The sequence below is a fragment of the Accipiter gentilis genome, chromosome 14 (assembly GCF_929443795.1).
Source record: "Accipiter gentilis chromosome 14, bAccGen1.1, whole genome shotgun sequence".
NCBI lineage: Eukaryota > Metazoa > Chordata > Aves > Accipitriformes > Accipitridae > Astur > Astur gentilis.
In genome coordinates this window covers 18,755,214-18,780,368 of record NC_064893.1, presented here as the reverse complement: position 1 = coordinate 18,780,368, position 25,155 = coordinate 18,755,214, and the positions used below count along the sequence as shown (strand labels likewise).

Below are 25,155 nucleotides of genomic sequence, written 5' to 3'. Positions count from 1 at the left end.
GCGGTGGGGAGAGGGGGAGGATGAGCATGTCCCACCCCATTACCTCTCCCGTCCCGCCTGCTCCTCCACGGTGTCCACAGCACATTCAAGCGAGGCCTGCAGAGACTGCAGCTGGTGCATGGTTTCCCGCAGCAGGAAACGGATCAGGAACTGCTCCATCTTCGAGGAGGTCTCGTACCTCTGTGGAGAAGAGGATCTGTCACATGCCTCCGGCTCTGCGCAGGGGAAGCAGAGCCGCATCTGGAAGGGGCTGGCACTTAAATAAACCCAACAGGGTGGATTCCAATCAAATTTTTAGTTATTGTAGGAAATGTTGACACTGTAGGACAAAAGCATCCTCTGGGTGCGTGCCTGTGAGGTCACAACAGGGAATGCACAGTGTAAATCCTCCATCCCGACCCCAGCACCCACAGGCCCCAGGAGCTGTGGAGGACTGCAGATGGACACTCCCAAGCTGCAAGGTAAAGGCAGCTTGCAGAAATAGCCCCCAGCTCCAGGGAGAGCTCCTGGGCAGGCAGAGCATCCCTTAGTGCACCCAATGGTTCACAGACTGCTCTGCTTGCATTGGGGATCTTGGTACAAGGCTGGCAGGGCTGAGAGCCTGCAGCAACCCCCCAGGCACAGGCAGCCCCTTCCAGGGAGCAACGCACCACTTGCAGGACAGGGTGGCAGGCTGGTTTCATGCCCTCTCTCCCCAGGAAGACAGCGCCAAGCCTCTCTGCTCCAATGGAAAGAGATCCCCACAGAATTTGTGACATGCTTGTGCTCGGGGCCATCCCACAGCCCATCCCCATGTCACCTGCCAAGAGTGAGTGACAGCCTCTGTGAGCCCTAGCCCATCTGCCCTACAGTGCTGGAGAGGCATCTGGCAAGAACATGGGGCTGTGTGCCCTTTCCTCACCACCCTTTTCCCTGGTGTGACATGCAATGTGCACACGACTGGCATTAGTACTTGGGGGCATGTAAAGGGGGGTCCAGGGGGACATGCAAGAAGCACTGGGGAAAATGAAGGGGTCACTGTGCATCCTGGCCAGAAGGCAAGCTGGCCCAGAGGGCACCCAAACAGTGGGTCAGGATGCATATCATGCCCCAGGACCATGTCTGAGAAGCACAGATAGCTGGGGAAGTGCCTGGACACACACAGAGGCACCCCACAGAGGCACCCCAAACTGCTTCCTTTGCCAGCTGTGACCACAGATCCTCTTGGGCAAAAATCTGGGCACAATGAACAGCCACAGCCTGGAGCACGGCTCCTTCCCACACACTCTGGGTTCTGCTGGCAGCATGATTCCAACCACTCTACTTTCCTGCTTTCACCTGCTTCCTTGAAACCACCTGGAGTTTTGTCCTTGCACTGTTAGACATCCCAAGAGCCTGGGGAAAATCTCCAGGCCCCCAGGGTTGGAGACAAGGTACTGAAGGAGGGATGCTCAGTGAGGCAGACAGCAAGGAGACAGGAGGAAAGGCTGAGGCACATAACCGGAGACAGACCCTTCTAGAGCAGGCACAGTTGTCCTCCACTGGGGCTGAGCCAGAGTATCCCTTGCAGAGAAGGTACCTGTGCCTGGTTTGCCCCTGTGACTCCTCTTGTTCCACTGCAGGGTGAGGCTCTTCCTCCCTTCCCAGCATCCCTCAGTAGTACGAGTCATGCCAAAGCCTGCAGTCATCATAGACAACGGCAGCAGCTTCACCCGGGCAGGCTTTGCAGGCCAGAAGAAGCCCAAGTTTGTGCTAAGGACCATGTTGCTGCCTCCATGCAGTGCGGGCACAATGTGGGAGACCCAGAGGCATCCCACTACCGCTGAAAGCACAACAGCCTTCACCGTAGCACCCAGGACTTACCCACTCAAGCATGGCATCATTGAGGACTGGGATGGCATGGAAAACCTGTGGAACCACCTATTCTTCTGTGGCCTGAAAGCTCTCCCAGAGGAACAGCCGGTCCTCATGGCCAATTCCCCATCTTGCCCCTCCACCAACAGGGAAAAGGTGGCAGAGGTGCTTTTCGAGAGCTTCGGGGTACCAGCCCTGCACATGGCTAACACTGGGTTCCTCTCCCTCTGTGCCTATGGCAGAGTCACCGGTCTGGCCGTGGAGGCTGGGGCGGGAGTGTCCCACGCCACCTCCATCTGCCTGGGCCAGACCTGGAGAGAGGCTACCTACTGCCTTGGGGTGGCTGGTGGCTTCCTCTCCAACTACCTGCACAGCCTGCTGATGGAGAGCCCCAACGACCCCTCAGTGCTGAAGGCCTTGAAGAAGAAGACAGTGATCCAGCTGAAGAAGCAATGCTGCTATGTGTCCATGGACTATGAAGCAGACCTCTACGACCAAGGTTTCCATCATCCAGCCAGATTTCAAGTCCCCGATGGCCAGTGGATAACCCTGGACAAGGAACGGTTCTGCTGCCCAGAGCCGCTCTTCCAACCGAAGCTAGTCCACCAAAGCTCCCCAGGGCTCCATCTCTTGGCCTTGCAGAGCCTCCAGAAGGTACCCGACCATGCCAGGAGGGACATGGCGGGTAACATCGTGCTGTCAGGGGGCTCCTCAATGTTTCCTGGTTTTCCCGAGAGGATGTGCTTAGAGTTGAATGCCCTGTTCCACAGCACAGGCTGCCAGATTCAGGTCCTGGCGAGCCCAGAGAGGGGCATAGCAGCCTGGGCAGGGGGCTCGATGGCAGCGTCACTCACGTCCTTCCAGCATGTGTGGATGGCAAAGGGCGAGTACCAGGAGCATGGTGCTGAGTACGTGCACAAGATGTTCCAGTAGGCAGATGACGACCATGCATTCAAAGCATCTCACCAAAGGGGCATAACTCCTGCTGCAGGAGGAAGGTCTCCAAAACACTGCTTTCCTCTGGGCAGAAGCACGGCAGCGGTGGTGACTGAGGGCCAGCTCCTGCGCTGCTGCAGGGGTGTGAAGTCAATTCAAATGCTCCAAAAGAAATAAACTGCTTTTCATTTACACCCCAGGTTATTTCTGTGCCTGTCCACCATCACTCTATTAAGCATGTGTCCGATCAGGCTGGCAACACAACCACAGTTTGTGCTGTGAATTCAGGCCACGCCAACTGTCTGGGTACAGCTGGTCGACAGCCGAGCCCCAATGCTTCAAGCTGGAGACTGTGCGCATCTACAGCACTGCAGCAAAGCTGTCTTTTTTGAATGCACTGCCTGCAGCTGCTGGCACACGGAAGGGGACTGCTCCAGTAGGCAGGGAAGCTCCTTCCAGCAGTCAGTGCAGCAGGACCCCTGAGGTCCATGGGGAGCCACAGGGGTGGAACGAACGAGCTGAGGAGGAGAACGTTCACATGGCACCTGCACTGCAGCAACTTTACTATGGGAGGTGATTTCTGATCTTGGCACTGAAGCAGCTCAGCACTGGGTACAGAGGATGAACTGGTGAAAACCAGGGAACTGAATTCACTCTGCAATTTTGGTATAAAGGTCATCTGGTGCTTCAAGCAGCCGATTCAGCTCACTGAACAGGCAGAAAAGCACTCACCTGGCTTTGCTGCTGCTTTAGTGAACTGATTCAGCAGACGACTAGAAAAGGATCAGAGGTTGCATGGAGGAAGCACTGCCCAGCTGTCATAGCAGATTCCCTTCCCCATGGCCAGCCCCTGTCCCCAGCTCCTCAAGGGACACAGAAACCACAGGATATCACTGTGAGCATTAAGAGAGACAGAACTGGCAGCGGGAGGTCAAGGAAGGAGTTTCTGCATGATGTAGGAAGGCTGGTTGCTCCACTGGAGCATCCACCAGGAGAGGTCAACCCCTTTCCTTGACAAGACAAGGAGACAGACTGGACCAGAGTCACCTCTGCCTTCCCTGTGGTGTCTTCGTGTGCCACCAAGGCTGCAGCGCAGTCCAGGAGCCAGGCTGCCCTCATCCCCTGCCATGAGCACCATGAACTCCCTCTTTCATGTCCAAAATGGAGTCCAGCAATGCTACCACATCACTCAGGTCAAATATTTCCAATTCCTACCGCGTTTCTCTCCAACACACGGGAGAACTGAGGATCTTGAATTCCAGAAGCTCCGCACAAAAGCACGTAACCCTTCCGATGCTGGTGTCAAAAATCTGTTGGTGAGGGTTTACAGCAGGGAGGGTCTTGAGCCCTACATGGTTTTCTGGTTCCTCTGTGCCACAGCCAAGCCACCAGCCCAGTCCCAGGGCTGCGTCTGCCTGGGGCTGCTAGCACAGCTGCAGCTGGCCAGGAGGGGAAGGTAAGTGGAGAGGATGCTCATCTACCAAGCACTGCCCTGGGCTCATGTTGGAGTGGGCAAAGGACGGCCACAGCCACTCCCCACACCCCACCACCACCTGGGCGAGCAGAGCCCTCTGCCCAGAGGCCATGCTGCCAGTGGGTTTTCATCCATGCTTGAAAATTAATCTCATTTTTCTGCCAGAAGAAGAGGATGGCAGTGAAGCCGATCCGATGCAGCCATGGGAAGCTGAGGTCCAGCTCTGCATCTCTGGGCTTTCCCCAGCCAAGCATCCCACCTGCTCCCACAAGCCCTCCTTCTCCATGGCCTCAGAAGATGGAGAGCATGGGCCCGCGGACCCCAGGCAGGGACCCTGCTGCTCCCCCTGCACACTCCTTCTCCTCACTCCCAAGGGGTGCAGGCACCGAAATCCCTGCCAGCGCTGCTCCTCTGTGCTTGCTCAGCTCCTGCCAGCCCAGACATGCATCCCCTACTTACAGGGGAACAACCAACACTCAAAGAACAAGCCTGAGAAAGAAAGGTGAGGAATACTAATTGACTGAGTCCCCACTGGGGCACAGCAGAAAGGATACATTATTCATCCACCGCATGGCCGGGCACAGTCCATTTCATTTCAGGAGTTCGTCCGAATCCCAACACTATCACCCCTCTTTCTGCACAGAGGGCACTTCCCACAGCAAGCAGTCTCCGCAGACTGTGGACCCATTTAATGAGGTGCGGTCCCATCTCCAATGCATCCTCCCCAGCCCCCCGCCGGCACTGGCTGTGGCCCCACAGCCTTGGCATATGGATGCTTCCCCTTGCACAGGGGCCGGATGCTTCTCCCCAGCCACATCACCCCCCTTCAAAGGGCCAGGTGCTGGGAGAAGCCCCGGCGTCAAGCCAGCCTCTCAGCACTCCCTGTCCTCTCAACTTTCATCCTGAGGATGGCCTAATCCTGACGTCCTCTGTGGATGATGTTGGTGGACGGAGTTTTATCGCAGGAGCAGGCAGCTGCTCCTACTGACGTCATGTCATGGCTGCAGGAGGCACATTCAGCCAGCCCTGAGCCCCGTAGCTCACCCCAGCACAGTCCTTACACTTTAAACATGCAAGTGCAGGCACCAGCCTAGGGTGCCACCCCCCAAAACCCAACTACCAGCCCAGGGCACACCGTGCTTGGAAGGGACCCTGCTCTGAAGCTCGCTGAGCAGAGGGCTCCCCATCCTCCTGGTTGCAGCACACCCCAGCCCACCTTGCAAGGGGAAAGCAGGATCCCATGTGGACATGTCAGTATTTTGGGCAAGCATTGCACATGAAGAGCCAGCTGCCTCCTGTCTCTCGCCTCATCAAACACAGCACGCCCAGGGGAATGCACCAAAGAGAAGGATGGAAATAACCATATCTCAAGAGATCCCCAAATGCTGTTTCACCCTTCTGTATCAGCTTTGAAAATTTCATGCCAGGGAAAGGAAATCAATTGAAAAATGCACCTTCCCTTCAGCTCAGCTGCCTGGCCCCCTTTGCACTCCTCACTTTGGAGCAAACAAGCAAAACCCTCTTGTAAGGTGTTGCACCGCACAGTTCAAACCCCTCTGTAAATAGAGGTTCAATAAAAACGTGCTCTGTCTCACTGAGCACAGCATTCTCTGCTCATAGCAAAGACTCATGGAAAGGAGTCACAGAGGAAGTAACTCGGCAAGCACAAGACAAGGCTTTTTGGTTGTGGACTGGTATTTCAGCTCCATTGACCCAGATGAAAATCCCAAAGTTGCCAAGAGCTGCTATAATTCTGCTTTTGAGAGGTTTTATTAGTTTCTTATGATGATAGTTAAGCTCAGGACAGAACGGAATAGGTGATTGCATAATTACTGCCAAAGGAGAAATAAGAGCACCTGACTTGGAGAGGTATTTATGGGCTAGTTTGCAGTATCTGCAAACCAGAGAAAGGAAAGATTTTAGCATACAGGTCCCCTGTAAGAAATATCAGACTGTTTCCCAAGGTATTTCCACAGTTTACTTCTTACTCTGATGCTATTATATTGCAAACACAAAGTTTAGCCACAAGATAAGCTTTAATCAGTATACTGCAGCATAGCTATCAAGTTATATTTTACAAATGTAAGTGAGAATGACAGAATTTGGAGAAAAACCCTCCTTTCTTGAAAAGGGATCTTTTCTTTTCCATGTTTCTACCAACCCAGTGAGGAAGGATGGGAGCATAGGAACCCCTAACAATTTGGTTTCCTCCTGCCAACCTGTGGATCCATGACAAACACCCTGGGCAGGTTTGCTGCCCACACATACACTATTTCCTGTAGTAGTTGCAGTCACTTACACAGCAAGAAGGATGAACCCAGCTTGCATTTCCCATGCTTTATCGCAGTGTTTATTCTGCAGTCAACAATGTACATGGCAGGCAGCAGATCAAGAAGCCTGCCAGTGAGGAGACAGCTGCTGAGACACACCACTGATCCATGCCAGGTACCCTGGCCCGTAGTGACCATGATGGCATATGCAGAGGTGGGAATCCTTGATACCAAAAAGGCTTTTGGCGGCACTGCTTCAAACCACAGCTCCCAAACACAGAGCTGTGGCATGCTGCCTGCGAGCTTTGGTTTCCTTATTTCCCTCTCTCTCCTCCCTGTAGCTCATCACCCTGGCATAGTCTGAGGAACTCTAGCAAGGCAAACCTCCCAGGCTCTGCTTTTGTCGTGCCAACAAAGCAGCCCATGTTCTGTTTTCATGCTTGTAAAGAGGGTTTGTATTTACATGAGCCTATTTACAGCCATCAGTAAGTACCTGGAGGATGCAGGGGTGAGTGATCCTGTGGCAGAAGTAAGGAACTACTGGAGATGGACCATGCCTTAACCAAGAGATGCTGTGGTTCAGCTGGTGAGACCCAGCTCAAGTCAGAGATCCCCTTCTCCTTCTAGCTAGCCCAGGTACCACCTCCTCCTCAGGAGTCACATGAAGGTCTCTTAAATACAGCATGGGAAAAACAGGTAAGGACTGCAGATCCTTCAACATCTGTTGACTCTACAGCCCTGTTTTGGAAGCAGAGCTTATGGTAAGGGCCATTGGAGCAGGCAGGTCTCTTCCAGTTTGCTCAGAACACAGCACAGCTGCACCTCCAGCAAAAGCAGCTCACCAGGATGAAGTTTCATTCAGCTCTTCCAGCAGGGTAGTGGTCTCTGCCAAACTGGGGCTCTCGGTCCTCAGCCATGGTGGCATTAGAGGTGTTTGAACCAACAGAAATGAGGGACAGATGTGTAATATGGGAAATCTCTGTTCTCTGCCTCAAAGGTGTGAGTTCTGGCTGAAATCCAACCTAATAAACCCACTAATCCTGTAATAACCCAAGATTGAGTCTCATTCTGGAAACACAAGTGTGGGAATATATTCAGGTCACAGCAGGTAAGAATGCAGCATTTATCATCTCTGCCAGCCTCTGGCAGTGGCAGATTTCCCACAGCTCTGTAAGAGCCATGACCACAGTGTTGGAACATTGCCCCCTCCTGCCTTCTCCCCGGCTCAGAGCCCAGCGGGCCAGGAAAGCACAGGGAGATGCTTCCCAGGAGGGTCAGTGTCTGCATCAGGGCACCCGATAAGCACACACCTCACCCAGGTGAAAGCAGAGCTGTGAACATCGGGCTGCCCTGGCCCCCTGGCTCCAGGTGGATCCAAACAGGGGTGGAAAAGCGAGTCCACAAAAATCTGTTTCAACAGGGAAAACCTGCTTCTCTTTTCCAGGGAACACCTGTGGCACCAGATACTATGAAGTGAATGAATGCTTCATGCCAATACTGTGAAGCAGTCAGTAATTGCACTGTCTTTTGGAGAAATACATGAATATACAAATTCATTACCAAAAAAAACCACCCCAAAACAGAAAGGAACTGAAATAAAGCATAGCTCTCTGAAGAGGATTCATTCTCTCCCTCTGGATTGGCATTTAACTGTGAAGGGGGCCAGGCAGCTGAACCAAAGAGAAAATGCATTTTCAAGTGATTCCCTCTCCTGGCATGAAATTTCCCAACATACAAAGAGACGCTGCTGAGGCTGGATTTGGCCAGAGGAAAACTCAAAGAGAGACCAAGATCGTGACTGACACTACAGAGGCACAAACACCACTTCGATGACTCTGCAGAACTGACAGCAGGACTGGTCCCCTTTCGCTTCTCTGTCCAATCAGTAGGTCAGCGGACAGTGTGCACATGGATGATGCCCTTCATCCGCTTCTTACCAAGCATCAAACCACCACTTCGAAGAGAAAGAAAGGGTCGACCCTTCCCATAGCTGTAAAAGACCATCAGCCCCAAGCACATGGCTGAACCATTTAATACATTTCAAATGCAAAGGGGGCTGCTGGTCCTCAAGGAGGGTCCCTTCCAGTATCAGCCACTGCTTTTTGTGGCTATATTTAGCCTGTGACGCTGTGCACTGCAGACCTCTGCTCTCCGACGCAGAGGCAGGGGGGACCCACAAAGCAGGAGGCTGCTTGCCCTAATTAGCAACCTCCAATGTGACTCCCATCAGTACAAGCTGCAGGGAGAGGGAGAGCATTCACTGCAGGGATGAACTTGGCACAAGGCTGGGAGTCAATGAATTTCACCATTTCCTACCTTCTCCCAAGCGCCTCACTGTTTCCCAAAGCAGCCCTCCTGCCACAGTGGTCCTGCCCCCTCTCCAACAGCCAGTTTTTATTGCTCTGAGCACAGGCTGTGCTAAGCAGAAGCTGCTGGGCTCAACCCTGGAGTCCCCATTTTGCACCACACTACTTTGTGGAAAAGACCTTGCTTTGGCTCAGAGATGCAACACACAGATTATCTGCGATGCTCCCAAAAACTGTCCCCAGGCAGGACCCTCCAAGTGGTCTGCAAAGAACTGTTGAAACAACTGCTGCCAGAGCCCTACGAGGAAGAAGTCTCCAGAGCACAAAAGCACTAGCTCTACCCTTCTCCTCCTCCAGCATGGCTCCCCCTCCTCCAGGCATACTGCCGGCTGTGCTGCTGCAGCACTCACTGCACATAGACACAAGCAAAGCACACACAGGCAACCCCATTGATCTGGAAGGTATCACATTTGTTGCTTCTAACACTAAGCAAGCAGCTAAGATCACCACGGCTTCTGTTAAGCACCTGCCTGCCTTGATGCCCTCCCACAGTCCCATCCTTACCAGCTTGGTTTTGTCCATGGCTGCCAGGACCGCAGTGTTGAGGGCTTCCAGGGCAGAAAGCACATTCCTGTATTCTCCAAGATATGCCGAGAAATAATCTGAAGCAGGAGAGAAGACCATGGTGAGCTTCCCGAGCACCTCCATCTCTGCCTGCCCTGCATCTGCTGCTTCCCACACAAAGCCCAGCACTCCAGGGGGTCATTTGCATCCCTCTCCAGAGTCACACTCCCACTTGGACTGAAATGAAGAGTCCTTTCCTATCCCCAGGGACAAAATGTCCCATCCCCTTGGGAAAAGCACAGATGCCCTCTGTGCTAAGATTCAGGCACAGGGACTGTCAATGTCACTTGACCGCCTGGTCCTGCCCAGGTCAGATGTGCACAAAGTCCCACCACAGACCCTCAAGAGAGGAAGCCCTCCGAGACAGGAATATCACCCTACTTACCACACAATTTCTCTGTGTCCACGTTACTGCAAGGAACAGAAAAACAAGCTCTTGTTAGATAGTGGGGCTGGTTCAGGAGAAACAGTTGTGGTGAGCAGGGTCTTGAAGGCTTGTCTTGAGCCCTCAGTGGATTTACTGCTCCTCCCACATATTTTCAAAAGCTGTATTACAAAAATAAAAAGCTGAACACATTTAGAGCCAGCAGCTCAGGAGCCATGCCCAGCACCTGTAACACCCAGGCAGGGCTACAGAGCATAACCTCTGCTTTGGGGACTGATGGAGCAAGCAGAGCTGCTCCACCAACTCCTCCTGGAGCTGGAGTGTCTGTGAAAGCAGGATGGGGCCAGGAGGGAGATCAGGGGAGGCAGGCAGTGCCTCGTGCCCCAGGGCTAGCTAGCTGGGTTGGCAGCCCCATTTCTGAGCCCTGGAGCTGACAAGCCCCAGAAGCTGCTGCTTCAACCCAACCTCTTCCCCCAAAGGTACAAAGCATTCATCCAGAGCTCCCTCCTCATGTCTCCCTTGATCTCAGCCCAGATCCTCCCTCATGGCTGCCCCATGGCACCAGGCCACCTCCTCTCCCATCTGCTCGTGGATTGCCCCAGCTGCTTCTCCTCTTTCCCTCCTTCAGAGCCCAGGTGATGTGGGACTGCCTTCAGGCTCCCAGGGCAGGGGACTGGATGCTTTCATGGCCCACGAGAGGGGTTGTTCCTGCCATGAAGGCCATTAAAGCAGGGAGCTGGGTCCAAAAGCCTGGAGGCAGGGGCCAGCCCCCCACCCCTTTTTGGTAACAGAGAGCACTTCACTGGAAAATTAATGCTGGCATCCCTGCAGGGCTTGGACAGGTCCCTCCTGTTGCTAGTAAAGGTGCTGCTGGGGTGGAGAGGGAGGAGGAGACATCCAGAAATGGCCATGTTTTCAGGACGGGATGGCAAGCAGAACAGCAGGTTCACATGAAGCTGTCAGATCCGCTCAGTTGGCCAAAGCCATGGAGGCAGAGCTGCTTGCTGTCCTGGTTTCAGAGGGGACAGAGTTAATTGTCTTCCTAGTAGCTGGTACAGTGCTATGTTTTGAGTTCAGTATGAGAAGAATGTTGATAACACTGATGTTTTCAGTTGTTGCTCAGTAGTGTTTAGTCTAAAGTCAAGGATTTTTCAGCCTCTCGTGCCCAACCAGCAAGAAAGCTGGAGGGGCACAAGAAGGTAGCACAGGACACAGCCAGGGCAGCTGACCCAAAGTGGCCAACAGGGTATTCCATACCATAGGACGTCACATCTAGTATAGGAACTGGGATGCAGGGGCAGGGAATCACCACTCAGGGACTAACAGGGCATCAATTGGCAGGTGGTGAGCAATTGCACTGTGCATCACTTGTATATTCTAATCCTTTTATTATTACTATTGTAATTTTATTAGTGTTATCATCATCATTATTAGTTTCCTCTCTTCTGTTCTATTAAACTGTTCTTATCTCAACCCATGAGTTTTACTTCTTTTCCCAATTTTCTATCCCATCCCACTGGGTGGGGGGGAAGTGAGCGAGCGGCTGCGTGGTGCTTAGTTGCTGACTGGGGTTAAACCACAACACTTGCAATGCCTGGGATCACCTGCAGAGCCTGCAGAGAAATGCCCCAGGATATCATTTATTCAAATCAGCCTCTGCTCAAGAAATTTTGCTGTCTCAAAATCCCCTAAATGATTATAACCATTTTTAATCCTGATTGGTAGAGTAGAAGAGAGCACAAAACAGTTTAAGTGTTTAAGTGCTGTCACACATGGAGGAACTGGTAATACCTGGAGTTTGCTGGGCTCCAAGAATGAGGACAGTTGCAGTGCCACTGCCAAGGAGAAGTCAAACCATGGCCACATCGCCCTGTCCCCACTCTGACACGGCTCATAGGGCGAAGGGGCAAAAACATCCCGAGGTAAAATTAGAGGAGAGCGTGTGAAGTGTCCAAAATGCCATGCCAGGAACAGGTATAATAATTTAAGCAAAATCTTCCTACAGCTTTTCCCCCAAACACCAAAGGCAGGTTTCTATGTCTCTCTGCTGGGCTTCACTTGGTCTACTTTAATAACAGGCAGTGCTTAAAATCACAGAAATATTTTGGTGTGAGACATCATCACAGACTGACAGCAGTGGGACTGCAGACCCCTCTGTTTAGCTAATTGCATCAGTCACCTTCTTAGGCAATGGAGATGGGCAGTTTTAGGCTGTGATTTGGCTCATCTTTTTTAAACACCTACCACAGGAGCTGATTAAGACAGGGCTCTGGCACACTGTCCTGGCACTGCAGACAGTTTTTAAAGTTGATTAAAAAAATAGTGTTTCCCTTGAGACACGATATAGATAATCAGCAAAACCACAGCCCCTTCTTCTGCTGACTCCACTCCATCAGATTTTGCTGATCCCATCTCCGAGCAGCTCCATGAATCTGACCACAGCTCTGCTAGATAGAGTGGCTGGGGTTTGAAGCACAAATTTAAATTGGAAAAGTGTCTTGCTCCTTCTTAATTTTTCCACTTATTTCTGAAAGCTGCCTAGAGCCTGCAGAGCCACTGCTGCTGCATTGCCACAAGAGACTTGGCACTGCAGCATCCACAGCACTGCTTGTTAGACCCATGCCCCAGAGTAATAACTGTGGCCACTGGTTCCCATCCAAGAGATGGGTAAAAATCATAAAAGAGGGGATATGGACATGACATAACAAAATACACAATGTAACACCTAATGCATACATTACCCAGGCATTTGCATCTGTCTCCAATAAGAACCTGGGGCTGGGACTGGTTTCACCAGGAAGAAGGGGCCACCAGCTCAGCCCACTGCCCAGTTCCCCACCTTGCCTCTAGAGAGCAGACATCCACGTGACAAAGAGCTACAATCAACACCAACCCTATGGCTTCTAACGAGAGGCCAGAGATTATTAATCACTCTATCTTGTCTGTTTGCTGCTTAAAAACAAACATTAACTAATCAATCACTAAAACACCGAATAGTTAAACATTGAACCAACCACCAAGATCTTGTGGCAAAAATCAGCCCTTTGGCAGTTGTTCAGCGGAAGATCTGCTCCCTTCCCAACACAGTCCGCTCTGTCAGCAACCTCTTCCCACGTTCTGCATCCTGCGGCAGCCCCCAGGGCACATACAGTTAGGGGCAGGACAGAGCACAGCAAGCAAATCACAGGACCAATGGTACCATTTTCATGCTACCAGAAGCTACTTCATACCAGAAACCAGGAGGAGCTCATGTAAAGAACCTCATGTCAAATCCTGACCCACTCTGCAGGGCTGCAAGGGGGCAGCAGGCTTTGCTCCGCTCCTCTCTGCCATCCTCTCTCCCACTCCAAGAGAAGAACCATCCTCTGTCTCCAAAGCACTCATCCTGAGACTCTCCACATTTCCACATAGCTGTATTTTGACTGTGCTCAAACCACTGATTAACTGTAATTAAGCTTGAACTGATGATGAAGAATCTTGTCATCATTATGCTGTTGGGATTTTGTCAGAATGTGCCTGGAATTTATGCAAGAAAACAGCAATCAGCTTCAGCAAAGCAGATGGGAATTTTTTTATTTTTATCATTTATCATGTTGGGAACCTCTGCTGTCATCACAGATCTCATTTCCAAACCTTTCCAGTGTGACCCAGAGTGTTTCAGTCACTCTCCATCATTCAGAGACTGACAGACACTGCGGCTCTGAGTCTCTGACTAAAGAGAGGGGAGGAAAGTTCACACAAGTCCCTTCTTCCACAGAACCAGAAGCTTCAGGTTATTTCTACTGAGATTTTTAAAAAAAACACCAGGTCAGCACTCCCACCTCTCTCACTTGTGGTTCAAGGTCAGAGACACATGCTCTGGGCAGTCTGTACCCAATTCCTTCCACTGCCAACTGACTGCTCTCATGCAAAAGAGGATTTGCTAGACCTTATTTTTCTAAATTTTCCTGACAAATGCAGGACAGAAAGACACACGAGGTCCACACGACCCCTCCCTGGGCAGGTTTCATAGTCCCCTGCAAAGAGCAGTAGGCATGCAACCTATGCAACACTACAGCATTCAGTCCAAAGCCCTTGGTAAGCAACTCTCCATTATGTTGTTCCCATGAGACCCTGGGACCTGCTGCTATCCTGCTTGGCTGGACTGCAGACAGATACACGGCTGCTCAGAGAGCAAACCACACTGCATCTCCAAAGACACATCTGCAGCAATGGAGCTTTTCAACCCTTCAAAAACATTTCTCTTCTCACCCAGATGTTTCAGTGGATGAAAAGTGCACTTTTCCAGGAAGATGAATCTTTCTGTTCTGCACCAGTGCCAGAGCTTTCTGACAAGTCAAACAAAACAGTGGATCTAGCTGTTGTACCAAATTGCAATAAGGAGTTGAATTTGGTTTCAACATAATTTTTTAAATGTCAAAGAATTAGAGCAAGGAGATATTTTAAAGCCAAAATGGAATAATTTTCAGAACAAAAAAAGTCTCATGAGGAAACATAAAACCTGAACCAGACCCAACAGAGATGCCTGATGCACAGGCCCCAGCATCCCACCTGAGCGCCGAGTAGATGGGAGGTGGAGTGAAGATCAGATGGGAAGGACAGGGAGAAAAGCAGAGTGTGGTGCCGTGGGCTCTCTGGAAGGAGAGCAAGTAATGTACGAGACCTCTGAAATACTCATCTTCCAAGATGTCAGCTTTGGGACTCAAGGGAGCAGCTACAGGTTCACAGTGATGCATGAGGGTCTGGATGTGTCTGGGCAGTGCTCCATTACTCAGACACAGAGACTACCTGGGTTTAAAGGTCTCTGTTACTGTCTCTCCTCGAGTCAGGCTGGCACTGACAAAGAAACGCAAGTTTCAGCCTAGAACTGATGAACACAGCACCCTTGAGGCTAAGGGATTGAGGGTGAGACTTTTCTATCACCAAAAAAGCTATGGGACATGAAAGAAGCACGCCAGATATGTTTGTAGAGCTTGTAGTTGCTTTCCAGCTTTGTGATACTTTGAGTATTACCTTGGGTAATAACTCTTGAATCTGGTAGCAAATTTCAGTCAGCTCTCAAAAATACTAAGTTCCTGCAAATGCAAGGCAAGCAGGCAGGCCAGAGGAGAGGAGCTGCTCAGCACCCCCATCAAGGGAACAGCAGGGCACCAGCACTGTACAAAGGAGCCCACTACACACCCCAAAAACAAATGCCAGAAAGTCCAGCTCTAGACACAGAGCCACAGAGACCTCTACGACTACAAGGCCCAGCGCGCCGAACACAGCTTGACTTCCATTACCTGGGAACAGATAGGGCCATGCCTCCCTCAAGACAGGCCTGTCTCTCCAAATCCCTCATCCCAGCAGACAGGCAGCTCTGGGCCAGAATTGGAGCACTCTGGCAGATGCAGTGCTGCCCCACATTGTTTGCAGGGGGCAGGATGCCTCTTACCAGGCAATAAACTGAGCACCAGGCTCCCTCTCCACAAGCTGGGGATGAAGCTGAAGAAATCATGTACAGTTCCCTGCTGCCACCTCCTACATCCCATCCCACTCCCACCTGCTCACACTGAAGCTGTCCCATGTACTGACCCTGCGCACGTGCATGTGGACCATGTCCCAGCCAGAGACAGAAACAAGAACTACACCTGCAATGGCCTCAGGGCTGGACTTTCCCCTCTGCTCTTGCAGAAATGAGGGCATCCTTGCAGCAGTGGAGGGATGGCATCTCCTACATACATTTGCTTGAAGTCACTGAACACAGGAATTTGGAAACCAGCTTTGTCCGCAGGGTCCCTTCTGCTGTTCATGGCAGTAAGAGATCAAAGACCCAACGGTCATGCCCTGCTAATAGATGTCACCGGCTCAAGCTGCAACTGCCACGTTGTCATAGCTACCGCACCGTCATTATGGGTAATGAGTTATAGAGAGCACTGCTGCAGCCAGGACCATGCACAGCTCTCAGAGACAGCCCGCTCACACCGGGCCCTTCAGTCAGCCCTGTTTATCTGCTCTAGACGGACGGAAGAAGCCTGACCTAAAAGCGATGGTAAACCAGATCTTCACCATTCAGTTAAGGGCACAGTTAAAACTCTCTGCTTTGCTGGAACCCATGTTTTCCTGCGGGAAAATAACTCCAAGGTCACCCCAAAATGGAGTGAAAGGAAAGGAGCACTTGCAGAGGAAAGGAAATGGCTCACTGCTAAATCCCTTGGGATCACAGCTCAAAGAGGCAGGTATTTTGAAGAGACATCTCCTGCTGCCCACATCCAACAAGCCCAACTGGCAGGACAGGCAGCAATGGGCAGCCAGGCTTAAAAGAAAGCAGCACCAGGGGCTGCACATACCAGCCCACTTCTCTGCCCCACTGCTGAAGTGGGAGCATCAGTTAAACCCACCACCCCGACACTTGGCAGGAGTCAATCACCTCCACTCTCCCAGTCCTGGGTGGATGATGTGGGGACTTGCAGCCAGGGACCACTGGGTATCTGCTATCAGTGGCTCAGTGGCATTCAGTGGCTGTTGGCATCTGAGCGTGGCACAGGCCCTCCGTGCTGCTGTCCTGGCTCCCTGAAAAGCCCTGGGACCAGCATGTGCAGCTAAGGCTGCTCTGAGTTACCTCTCCCTGGAAGGGACCTGCTCAGACACTGCCCTGGCCGAGGGCATCAAAGAGGTGCAGGAGATGCTTCCTGGGGTGCCAGGGAAGTGGCATGAGCCAGAGCCAAGCCTGCCACCCAAGACCAGGAGGAAGCTGCAGCCACCTCCTGCCCCAGCAGCACCTCTCCATTTGAACAGGCAGCCCCCAGACATGCAATTTATCAACAGCCAGTTTCTCCAAGTGCCAAAACATGCTCTTTCACAGCAGCAGGCAGGGCAGAGGGACCCCAGCAAAGCCACACTGATATCCACAAGACTGGGATGAGAAACCCAGCTGAGCCCAACAGACTCCTCTAGATAGCACCAGTCAAGAGGAGACCAGAGCTAAGTGCAGTTACTTCTCCTGTTCTTTGGGGGTTTCTTTTTTTAAAAGTAGCTGGCCTAAATTCACAGTTACGCTCATAAGGCCCACTTCTGGTGGAAAGCAGCTCTTACATAAGTGAAAAGCAGTTCCCTGTGTCAGCAGTGGCTAAGTCTCCAACTTTGCACAGTCTGTGCATTGTCCTTACACCACCACATGCTCCTCCTGCAGACACACAACCTGCTCTATAAAGCTGTATATTTCTGGAATACGTTTTTCAAACTAACATAATGTAATTTTAAATGGATGCTTGCTTCTACGGAACTACAGTAAATCTGGTAACGACTGTTCTCAAAATGTCTGGATTCTCTCATCACCAATGCTCGTAGCTGGTGTTCAATGGGTTTTAACATCTGCGTGTTACAAGAGGTAGGTTTATCTCACCCTGACTATTTATCGCACCCGCCTCCAAATGTCCTCTACAGTCAAGCAGTTTTATATTCTCCTTCGTCTCCTCTCCTCTGTGCCACCACAGTACTTACTCTGAATGACGCCTGTCAATGCCACTGAACAACTCCCACAGCTCCTCCGAGCTCAGGATCCCATCAGCAAAATAGTTCTTGAACTCCTCAAATGACAGCTTCCCATCATCTGCATTTAAATAAAAGGGAAGAATAATTATATATCTGCAGAAAGAAGCAAACAGGCCCCAGCGATCCTCCCAGCAGCCTCTCTACCGGGAGCGTGGGACGGTTGGGCATGTTGTGCATAATAATTAGAGCAGATAACTCATTGAAAGCATGTCCCACCAGTCCCCATCAAAAACCCAGGAGCACTGGCAAGCAGGGTCACTGCCGCTGGAATTTCAGGTGGAAATTTCAGCCCCTTCCGAAAGACCCCACTGCATTGTTTTCAGAAATGCATGCAGGCATTCTGTACTTAGATGACTGTCCAAGCTGACTGTCCCAGTACAGAGTCCATTACAAACAGCACAGTGAGGACAGCACAAGGTTTTTATGGAAAGAAAATCTCTCCATTGACTCAAGAGCTTTTTCCTTCCATCCTGTGGAGGACTTCAGCTCCTAGGCTGCACTTTGATCTGCAATAAAAGCGGCTCCGAAACCTGCAAGCTACTGTGAAAGAGAAAAGTCCAAGAGGGGTTAGGAAGGCTCAGAGAAATGACTTGTGATTTTGGACTTGGTTTATGGGTGCCAGATTAAAACCCAGGTAGCAGACCCTAACTCTCAAATGTCAGGGACTCCAGTGGGCATTCAGGAAGAGAGCCACCCAAATGGGGACACCTGTAAAACACTAGACTGAGCGCAGAGACTGAATCAATCCTGCAAGGGACGGAGCAGAAGCCCGATAGCCCCTGGGCTGCTTGCTGCACAGCTTGCTTTGCCTTCCCTTCTCACTGCTAGCTGTGCACAGGAGAGATCGTATGCATGCAGGCAGGAGAATGGCTTGGAAGGGGCTCTGTCCTGCATGGAGCATGGATGGTGAAGTGGGGGAGCCCACTTCTCCAGCCCCTAGCCAGGCCCTTTGCTCCAGTGCCTTTTCCTCCAGGTGAAGCAGAAAAGCACTTCTCTTGCAGCCAGAGAGCTGCTTGCCCTTATGCTCCTTCACTTTTTCAGGCAAATCTCCCAGCAGAGATGGGCTGTGCTTCTTCCCCCAGACCCCAGCAGGGAAGGGGAGGCAGCAGTAGGAACAAAGCACTCACCGTTCTTGTCAGCTCGACGGAAAATCTGCAAGAAAAAATATGACAGGGTTTAGTGAGGCAGCAGGGAGAGCAGCAGTGCTGAACGGTGAGCCAGGTGGCACCCAGCACTGCCATCATGGGAAAATCACCACCTTGAGCCTGGGAGAGCCATGCAGAAGCCCCTGCTGCCAGGGCTGTGCAGGCCAGTGCTGCACAGGTTGCTCCACAGAAATTCCCCTTTGCAAACAATTAATACCATATCTTGCCTCCAGTGCGCAAAGCTCTCAGCACAGTCACTGCCGCCCAAGTGAGCCCAGCACTCACACTGAGCATCTTTTAGAGAACACAGAGGGAAACGAAGTAGAAAGGGTTTCACTACACCCTTGTGATGGAAAATGTTTAATTTTTCAGACCCTTTAAATGAAAGGACATTAAGCATAAAACCACTCCATAATGGGAGCACTTTGTGCATCACCGCTGGCACTTCAACCATCTGCAGCAAGGAGCAGCTCTTTGTCCTGCACTTTGTAATCACCCTTCACAACAATCCTTCCTGCAGCACCTCGACATGCACACACACTGTAATTAAAAATTAATGAACTAATTAATCTGTAACTAATTCTGCCACAGAGCACAGTTGGAGAGCTGCTCCAGTTCAGGGTGTCAAAGCCAGGTTCCCAACCGCAAGGCTTCTGCCCACAGCCCAGAAGAAAGCTGGGGCTTCTTAGCCCTGCCTGGCTCCTCTTTCACCAATAATTATCTGAAGGTCTGGGGCTGACTCTGGTGAGGAACAATATAATTTCCAAAGCCTGGGAACATCTTGCAGACTGAATAGTATGAGGTTTTGGCCAGCACATCCTAATGGAGCCAATGACAGAAACTTGTGTGTGTGGAAACTTTCTCCTTTTTAATCATCCTGGTTCATGAAGAAATCTGACAGTCTGAAGAAAGATCAGGAATGAAAAAGGGCAGGAAAAAGGGAAAGCAGACTTAATTATATTCTTTTCCACACACCTGCAAAGCGGAGACCGCTGATAAAACTGCCCCCAGACCAGCTCTTCTCCCTGCCACAGGAAACACGTCACTGCCAGCTGCCCCCTCTGCCCCCAGCTGCCTTCTGCCCACATCTAGCCACTGAAACATCCCTGAAAAAATCACTTTGAGGTAAAGAAACAGCTGCCCAGAGAAACTTCCACTGCTCACTCCTGAGGAAGCCACTGGCTTGCAACTGGGCAGAGGCTTTTCTGATGCTGGTTCCAGTGGGGAGCTCCCTGGTCCTTCCCCGCGACCCAAACCAGGAGCCGGGACACCTCCTCAGAGGATGCTCTTCTGAGCAAGGCAAGCTCCTCCCGACCCAAGCTGCTGCAGGGAACGAAGGCTGCCCTGAGCTGACCAGCGTTAGGTAACTGTCCCTCCGGGACGCTGGCTTCCAGCCAGCCAGCCAGCCTGCTTCCCTTGCAGGAAAGCAGGGCAGGCACTCTCTAAACGCCCCGTAGGACTCACTGGATGTGCTTTGGAGCTTTACCACTACCAGCCGAGACAGGGACCCGCAGCTCCCACACACTGGGGATTTCTCTGTGTTTTAAAGCACGGCTTTCTCCAGGCTAAAGAGTTTGCTGGTGCATCGTGGGTCTCATGGCTGCAGAGTTACACATGCCAGGGCTCCCCAGGTGCAGAGGCAGCTCTGCCTGCAGGCAGGGGCAGCACCAGCAGGTCCCACATGCCTGTGCCACCCTGCCACCTCCCTGCCTTGGGCACACCACTTTCTGTCATGGCAAATGCTTAATCCCGCAGAGCTCTCTGTCATCGGAGAGACACATGGCTCATGCAATGACAACTCTATGACTCCAAATGTCACTGAGGCCAGCTAGCTCATCCCAAAGACAGTCAAGTGTCACCCAGACACTTAAATGCAGATACAAGTAAGGCCAAACATTTCCCACTCACAGGCTGACCTTGCTCAACAAGCACTGTCTGTGGGCTAAGAGGGAGAGCACAATTTGGGGGGGATCCCATGGGGCTGAGAAGGTCTCTAATTGGGGGTGAGCCCATCCTGGGTTCAGCATGAACCTCAGCAAACAGAGCTAACACTTCTCCCTCGTGCCCGGGATCCTCTGCTCCAGCAGTGTGTAGAAAAGCACTGCCAGTGCACACACAACAGCTGCCTGAAACTCAAAACAAATAAACGTGGCGCAAGCAGCAGAGCTGCGAGAGCCCTGTGAGGTGAGGCCACATCTATTCCATGTCCCCCAGGGATGGCGGGGCTCCTTGTCACTCCCAGCAAGCCCGTCCTCAGCCAACCCCAGCTGCAGAGGGGTGCCTTGGTGAGCGCTGCACACACCAGAAAACACCGATGGCTCCTGTGCACGAGGCAGGATCCAACTCCAGCCAAGCAAAAATAGTGCATAGCTGCTTCCACGCTCCACAGGGTGACCCCCGGCCCCCCTGGGGTGTAGCAACGTGCATGGCAATAGCAGGTAAGTGCTGCTCCCAGTGCAAGAGCCCAATGCAGAGAGCAGCCCTGGGACAAAACCAGGGAAAAGCGATGCGAAGCCAGGCTGGGAATGGGATCAGGTCTGTGTCGGCTGCTGGAGAGGCCCTACAGGCAATCCCTCGCTTGTGCTCAGGGGGCTGGCACTCTCAGAAACACAGGGACACTGCCTCAAGCCTGAGACATTTCCCTTAGCCCTCAACTCCTGGGCTCAGGTCCAAACATCTGCAGGCCTGCTCGGTGCCTGCAGCAGCAGACACAACTGGGACTGATGGAAGAAGCACTGAACCAGCATTTATTTGGGGATGAACCCCCCACATGCCAGGAAAGAGGGACATTATTGCACTTCTCCCTGCAGGGCTGGAAGCAACCGTGGCTGCTGGACACACAGCCAGGGACACACCAGCTGTTGGGGAGGGGACAGTCGCCCTGGGGACACCATGCTCATTGACCCACTGCAGGTTAATGTGGGCTGTGGTCAAGTGCTGATGATAAATGGCAGGCTGTCCAAGTGGCTTTTCTGAACCTCTCGTACACTGAGATGGGAATAAGCAAGCCCCAAGCACCAGCCTGGGGAACAAATCTCCCAAAGGCTTGAGATGTCTGCGCAGGGAAACAACTGCGATGGCAGCACTGCAGTTTGTACAGCGCCTGCAGCGAAGCGTCTCAGGCAAAGCCCTCCTCCTCCTCACCTCTCCTGAAGGCAGGAGATCTGCGGGCAGGGAGACAGTGGCTCCAGTCCCAGGGGAAGCACCAGCTGCCACCCGGGATCTGTCGTGGGCAGCCCTGCCTTCTCACTGCCCAAGGGGCAGGCTGGGATCCTGCCCTGCTGCAGCAGGGGGGCAAGCTGTCCTGACAAGCCTGTGGGGGCAGCTGGAGACCAGCCGACTGCCCAGACCCAAAAGCAGAGATATTAAACTCACCCTGTCAAGCTCTGGAGCTGAGGCGGGAGCAAAGGGAGCCACAGGGAAGAGGAAGGGAAGCCGCCAGAACCCAGAAAGCAGCCGCTAGCACTGTTAACACTTCCCATTTTAATTGCCTTAATGACGCCCTGAGGGATAGATGTGGGACTCTCAAGTGCCCAGAGGAGCTGAGCTGGAACACAGCTGTCACCAACCCCCCTCCAGCCCATCTTCCATCAGCCAAGTAATTAGTGTGGGTAATGATGCTGGCTGGAGAGCCCTGCAGTCTGAAATCCCCCCACAGCAGGAGGGAGACCCTGACCCCCAGCTGGAAGCTGCAAGCACCACCGCTGCTGAGGGAGGTGCGCTTCCCAGCTGCTCCCTGGTGATGCCAGGAGGTCTCCCAGACAAGAGTACCGGACTAGGCATTACATTCACCTTCCCAAAGTGCTGCCTGAGATCTCCTGCTCCCCTCCTCCAGGATGAACTAGGACTCAGAGTGTGGTACCACCCAGACCGTGATGGGACAGAGATGACAGCTGGCTCTGTCCTGGGCTGTCCAGGTGCTGGAGCACCACACCAGCCCTCACCCTTAACCCTCACTTGCTTTATCCTCCCCAGTCCCTGCAGCAGGGCAGGGGCAGCACCTCCACTCCTGTGTCCCCTTGGCTCCACAGGGTGACTTAGACCCCAGTGGTGCCAGACACAGGGGAATGCGAGGGCTGGTGGCCCACCAGGGAGTTTCGGGCACTGCCCACCTGACCCAGGCACTCTACAGCTCACTAAAGATGGCGAGGAGCAGGAGGGTTGAGCAACTCTGACGTGCTCCAACAGTGGAGGTGGGCTTTGACCCAGGCTGTGCCACTTGCCCCGGGAGTTGGCCAGGTATGCAGTCACCTGCCCGCCCTGCCAGGTGCCACAGGGGAAGAGGCGCTGCCTCCCCCAGAGCCCCAGCATGCACAGCTCCCTCTTGACAGGAGCACCCTCGCCATGGGGCTTGAGGGGATGTGGTGTGATGGGAGGCACTGTACCAGGACCTGTCTCGTGAAAATGAAAACGACCACTATCCGCGTCTTCGACTCACCCAAGCCACCCACGGCCGCCAGGATGCCTGGCCGACCTCCAACCTGCACAAAGAGCATCTTCCTCCACAACTCCTGGCGTGTTAGAAGCGGGCAAGGACGGGGGCTGCAGCGGGCACTGGACACGCTCTGCCTGTGGGATCCCACGGCTTTTAACAGCTACACAGTACCTTCTGCAGCTTTCCTGCCAGACACACACAGCTCCCGCTTCAGGAGTCACAGCTGAAGCACTGTCACATTGGAGCACTTGGCTCCAATGCAGTCAGACAGCCAGCTCTTGATAAGGAGTGGGCTATTTCTAGCCACTCAAAGGCCCATAATTCAGAAAAAAGACACAACGCTGAGTATTACTTAAGACACCACAACCCACGCCTCGAGTCACAGCTGCAGGCTTAGAGCAGCAGCAGGGCCCACTCCCTTGTGCCTTGGGTTTGGTTCCTCAGCTGGGGCAGGCGGGAAAGGGCCTCACCCTGACACCTACATGTGCTGCCCCGCCACGGCTCCCCCTGAGGAGGCACCGCGGCCCGCCTGGCCCGCGCTAGCCCCCGGGCTGGGACAGGGGCTCGCTGGGGGCCCGCCCCGCAGTACTCACGTCGTGGAAGATGGGGAGCGGCTGGTGGCGGGCCGCGGGGCCGCGGTCGGCTGACAGCAGGCACACGGCCAGCAGCTCGGCGCACGCCATCATGGCCCCGCCGGGCGCGGGCGCTGCGGTGCCGTAGGGAGCGCTGCGGTGCCGTAGGGTGCAGTGCGGTACCCCGCGGTACGCTGCCGTAGGGAACGCTGCGGTGCCGTAGGGAGCGCGGCGCGGAACCGGACTCGCCCGTACCGCTCCGCAGCCGCCAAGGCAACTTTGCCTCCGCTGAGGGCCCGCCCCGGCGGCGATCCGGTTGGCCGCGACCGGTGATTGGCACCTCAGGGGCGTGCCTGTCGTTGGCGGAGGGCCGAGGGGCGGGGCGGCGCTGTGAGGGACGCGGGGGCGGGGGCGCAGGCGGCCGTTTCCCGGGTGCTGCTTGTGCCCGGGGCCTGGTCGGCCGTGAGGTTGCCCCGGGCTGGTCCCAGTGCACCCCACTGTGCTCCCACTTGGCTCCAATGCTGCCCACGGTGGTCCCGGTGCGGCCCTGGGTCGTCACACTGCGGTGTGACCCTCCCTGGTTGCCCCAGCTGGTGCCAGATTGGCCATGGGTGGTTCCAGTGTGGATGCTGTTGGCTCCAGGGTAGCCCTGGTTGCCCCAGTTGGCCCCACTTTGGCCACGGGTGGTCCCATTGTGGTCCCTGTTGGCCCCAGGGTAGTCCTGGTTGCTCCAGCTGGTCCCATTTTGGCCATGGGTGGTCCCAGTGTGGTGACTGCTGGCCCCACAGTAGCCCTGGTTGTCCCAGTTGGCCCCAGTTTCGCCACGGGTGGTCCCAGTGTGGTCCCTGTTGGCTCCAGGGTAGCCCTGGTTGCCCCAGTTGGCCCTGGGGTGGCCCTAGTTTGGCCTTAGGTGGTCCCCTTGTGGTTGCGGCTGGCCCTGGGGTGGTCCCCCAGCCGCCCAGAGTGGTTTCAGATGACTGCCCAGTGGTCCCAGCTCCTCCATGCCCACAGTGCTGGGCAGCCTGTGCCCTCTGCTGCTTTCCTGCGGTGCAGCATGCCGGGCATGAGGGAGTCATACCGATGGCGCTGGGTCCTCAGTACCTCAAGCAGATGTAAAACCCCCTCCCCCCCCCAGTCGGGGGCTGCAGGAGTGGGGGACAGGCTGGCTGGGGAGGAGGAGGAGGCAGGAGCTGCCTCCATCCCTGCCCAGCACAGGCGCCCAGAGGCCTGTGTGTGTGGAGAGGAATAGGACAAACACCCATGTCCGTCCTCAAAGGTTTTCACAAACAAGAAACAGATAATTAGGTAAATAAACTAGATAAAGCCGTGCCCAGGCTGCTCCCAGGATACACACGGTGTGGTGACTTCTTGGGGTGGTGGGCTGCTTCCCATCCTTCTCGGGGTATCCCAGGATTTTACTTAGAGAAAGGGACACACACCAGTTTCGCTTGGATGCAAAATCCCAGCCAGGCTTGCCTCCACCTGCAGCACCTCTCCCTTCACATGGACCTCTCGAGGCCAACCCGTTTTGCTGAGCTCAGTTTCTCTTCACCCAGGTCTCAAAACCAAGCCGCTTACCTAGCCCAACGTGACCGAGCCACGGCACGTGTAGTTTCCTTGCTCTCCTCATCCCCCAGGGACA

The 25,155-nt window shown here is 53.5% G+C and overlaps 2 protein-coding genes across 5 annotated transcripts in view; one reads left to right on the top strand and one right to left on the bottom strand.

Annotated features, from left to right (window-relative positions):
* The window catches only part of NECAB3 (N-terminal EF-hand calcium binding protein 3), a 30,996-nt gene extending 7,221 nt beyond the window's left edge, over nt 1-23,775 (bottom strand). For all 4 annotated transcript variants that reach the window (XM_049817581.1, XM_049817583.1, XM_049817579.1 and 1 more), the window contains exons 1-6: nt 23,535-23,775; nt 18,489-18,513; nt 17,311-17,419; nt 9,829-9,854; nt 9,384-9,481; nt 44-180 (exon numbers count right to left, since the gene is read on the bottom strand). In XM_049817581.1, the coding sequence (XP_049673538.1) occupies nt 44-180; nt 9,384-9,481; nt 9,829-9,854; nt 17,311-17,419; nt 18,489-18,513; nt 23,535-23,627 (488 nt within the window). In that variant the 5' untranslated portion in view covers nt 23,628-23,775. The remainder of the gene's footprint in view (nt 1-43; nt 181-9,383; nt 9,482-9,828; nt 9,855-17,310; nt 17,420-18,488; nt 18,514-23,534) is intronic.
* ACTL10 (actin like 10) lies at nt 1,648-2,766 on the top strand. The gene has a single exon (XM_049817589.1). The coding sequence runs from the start codon at nt 1,648-1,650 to the stop codon at nt 2,764-2,766; it is 1,119 nt and encodes a 372-aa protein (XP_049673546.1).
* Nucleotides 23,776-25,155: the final 1,380 nt, after the last annotated feature.